This window comes from Euphorbia lathyris, chromosome 1 (assembly GCF_963576675.1).
Source record: "Euphorbia lathyris chromosome 1, ddEupLath1.1, whole genome shotgun sequence".
In the NCBI taxonomy this organism is placed as follows: Eukaryota; Viridiplantae; Streptophyta; class Magnoliopsida; order Malpighiales; family Euphorbiaceae; genus Euphorbia; species Euphorbia lathyris.
Window position 1 is genome coordinate 17,703,438 of NC_088910.1, and position 3,083 is coordinate 17,706,520.

The 3,083-nt window shown below is 34.5% G+C and overlaps 1 protein-coding gene across 1 annotated transcript; it reads right to left on the reverse strand.

Annotated features, from left to right (window-relative positions):
- Positions 1–385: 385 nt before the first annotated feature.
- Positions 386–1,688, reverse strand: LOC136223357 (glucan endo-1,3-beta-glucosidase-like). The gene is made up of 2 exons (XM_066011311.1): positions 1,571–1,688; positions 386–1,473 (listed from the first exon to the last, which is right to left on the reverse strand). The coding sequence occupies exons 1-2, from the start codon at positions 1,623–1,625 to the stop codon at positions 524–526; spliced, it is 1,005 nt and encodes a 334-aa protein (XP_065867383.1). The 5' UTR covers positions 1,626–1,688; the 3' UTR covers positions 386–523.
- Positions 1,689–3,083: the final 1,395 nt, after the last annotated feature.

Below are 3,083 nucleotides of genomic sequence, written 5' to 3' on the forward strand. Positions count from 1 at the left end.
ACTAAAGGGCTTGAAGATTTCTAGATTCCTTATAACAGTTTGAAAATTTGACAGAGCAAACTGTTCTGTGTCAAAACTTTTCCTATCAGGAAAATGTTCTCCTGGAATATGCAAACTGAACATTAATGGTTTAGATTTTCTTTTTTATCACTAGTACTAGTAGGACTAGTATTCACAACCTCACTATTCTCATTTTCACCATTAATGTTTGATGATTTCCTTAATGAAATTTCCAATCTCCCTTGGCTAGATTTCCATCTTAATATTAGTTTATGATAAGAAAATTCCAGTCAAAAGTGACAACAACAAGAGCTGTTGTTTTCTTTGATAACCTCAAACCAATCAATCGACTTTCGTTCATCGAACACTACCTTTTCAACACATATTGAAGAGAATTGAAAAGTTTATTATATGTATATCCCTTGTATAATCATCATATAGGTAGTGCACATAGTCATAGACTCATAGTGCACTCTTATTTAATTCAAATCCCTAATACAGTTTAACTAATTAGTGTGTTTTATCAACCAAAAGTGATCTGATATTTGTTCTCTTTATTAGGGCGAAAGAGACCAAAATGTTGCTCGATTCCTGCTGCCTTGAGGTTCTCGTCGAACATGGCGAATAAGTAAGTCTCTATAGCCTGTCCGGATCTCCTTGGAGTTCCTTGCTTGACATGATTAATCAAGTTCTTGTGATAAGTCCCTGCATTAGCAGCTGTTGCTACATTACTACCTTCAGATGGCCAACCACTTTCTGATACAACAATCTGCAAATTGGCACCACCAGACTTCTCCAGGGCAGCATATAGAGCATCCATCAATGCGTCGAACAAGTTTTGGTATTGAAATTGACCGTCGGTAACGACAACTCCTGGCGAAGTAAACAAGGCATATTCAAGACTAATGCTCTGTGGGTTATCAACATAGCTGAAGTATGTGTACACATTTGTAAGAAGTGGTGCCCCATTGCTCGCTAGGAAGTTAATAATTGGGCCTATGTATGAACTTGCAGCGCCACTAAATACCCCGGCGGATGGGGGGAAGGAATTTCCCAACAAAGTCGTGTCAATTGCTGTCGAAACCTTGATCTGTCCTTGCAAATTTGCTGATGTTATTGCTGTCTGAATGTTCTGCATTGCAGGTAGAACATATCTTGCATTTGCATCTCCAGGATGCACTTCATTCCCAACAGCAATGTACTTGATCTTCACATTCGATGCATAAGCCACAACGTTGTCCCGAACCCAAGTTGCTGCAGCCGATGCATCATTAGCGAGGGACTGAAGGTTGTCGTTCGCAGCCCCGAGGATGAGCTCTATGTTTGATCCTCTAAGAGCTTCAAGTGTTGGTTTATCAGGGTGATATATTCTCATCCTTCCGATGTTATTCGATCGGTAAAGACCGACGACTTCTGTTTCCGAAGGTAAGTCGTTGCCATTCTTTCCATAACAAACACCTATAGATTGTACACCTGCAATAAAATTGAATGCCTGATGAGTTCAACTAAATCTGCATTGCATTGCATAAACATAGACTCAGTAATTAGAGATTATACAGAAACAACTTACCTGTTATTCCTAGTAGAGAAATCAAAAGCACAAGAGGTAGTAAAAAAGCAGCCATGGATGTGTTTTTGAGTTTTGATATGAATTCCTCTGAATCAACATCTCTATAAATAGGGAAAAAAAGGGGATAACGGCAAAATGTAACCCCAACTTTTTAAGCGAAGTACAGATTTAGCCTTTAACTTATGAAGTTGTGTAATTTTAACCATAACGTTTGCGAAATCAATTAACCAGGCGCTATCAAAAATGTGAAAATACTGCTTTGACTGTTATTTAACTGTTAAATTTGTATTACGGCTAAATCTGCACTTCCCTTGAAACGTTAGAGTTAAATTTGGTTTTATCCGCGGAAAAAAAGGCAAACTTCTTTGGTATTTTTGAAACTGACGAGGACTTGACTTGCTTTGCCCCCAATAAACACTCCATGACTATAACTCAACCATCTGCATTAATTGGTGGACTACATAATTTCTATGAATGATTTCTAAATTTTTCTAATTCTTCATCTGAATATTCAAATCTCAGCATCTAAATATCCGGGTAATTACATTCATGGTCACTTAACTTTGCCTTTATTATATGGCTACTCAACTTCAAAACCTAATATAAAAGTCTTTTAACTTTTCCTCGTTAACATAAAAGTCACTCAACTTTGCGTTTACTAACATAATGTCTAATTATGAAAGTAAATGACCTAAAAATGACGGTTGGCGACTTAAAAATGAAATTTCAAGAATGTCATTTTCATCATTTATACAATTGAGGATTACCCGTTATTAGATTGATTAAGGTTGAATGACTTTTATATTAATAAAAGATGCAAAATCTGTTAGTCAAGTATGGATTTTTAAGTTGTAATTTTTTCTGTTGAAACTGGAGAGATTTGCTTTGACCCCAGTCAACAATCATTTGATTTGATTGGTGGATTACATAATTTGTAAAAATGATTTGTGAATTTTTTAATTTTTTTCGCAAGAGGCGGCTTCTAAGATTCGAACTTGTGACTTTCGATCACAAGACAACAACATTTTACCATTGCGTCAAGGCTCACCCTCATTGTCTTCCCTTTCTAATTTAAATAAAAATATAATTTAATTTTAAATGTATTTTGTAAATATTTTATTTTAATAATATTTTAAATATATGTTAAAATATCTTAATTTAATGAAAAATATAGTTTTTATATAATATTCTCATATTTTATTATCATAATTATTATATTTAGAAAATATGTTTAAAATAGAATATAGTATTTTTATTTTTTTAATAGAAATTGGGACGAGACAAAACTTGGATAGGGTGAGCACCCATGGTCCAAAAAACTGTCAAACCCGCAATATATTAAAAAAAAGAAAAAAGTGAGTGTTTGAACAAGAGAAGATGAAGGAGAACAAACAAAAAGAAGAGGGAGGAGAAAAGTTAGGAAAAGTCAAGAAAAATGCAAGTGTGAAATACTACAAATGTCATCATTGATAAACCTGTGGCAAAAAGCAGGAATTAAAGGCCACCAATTGAT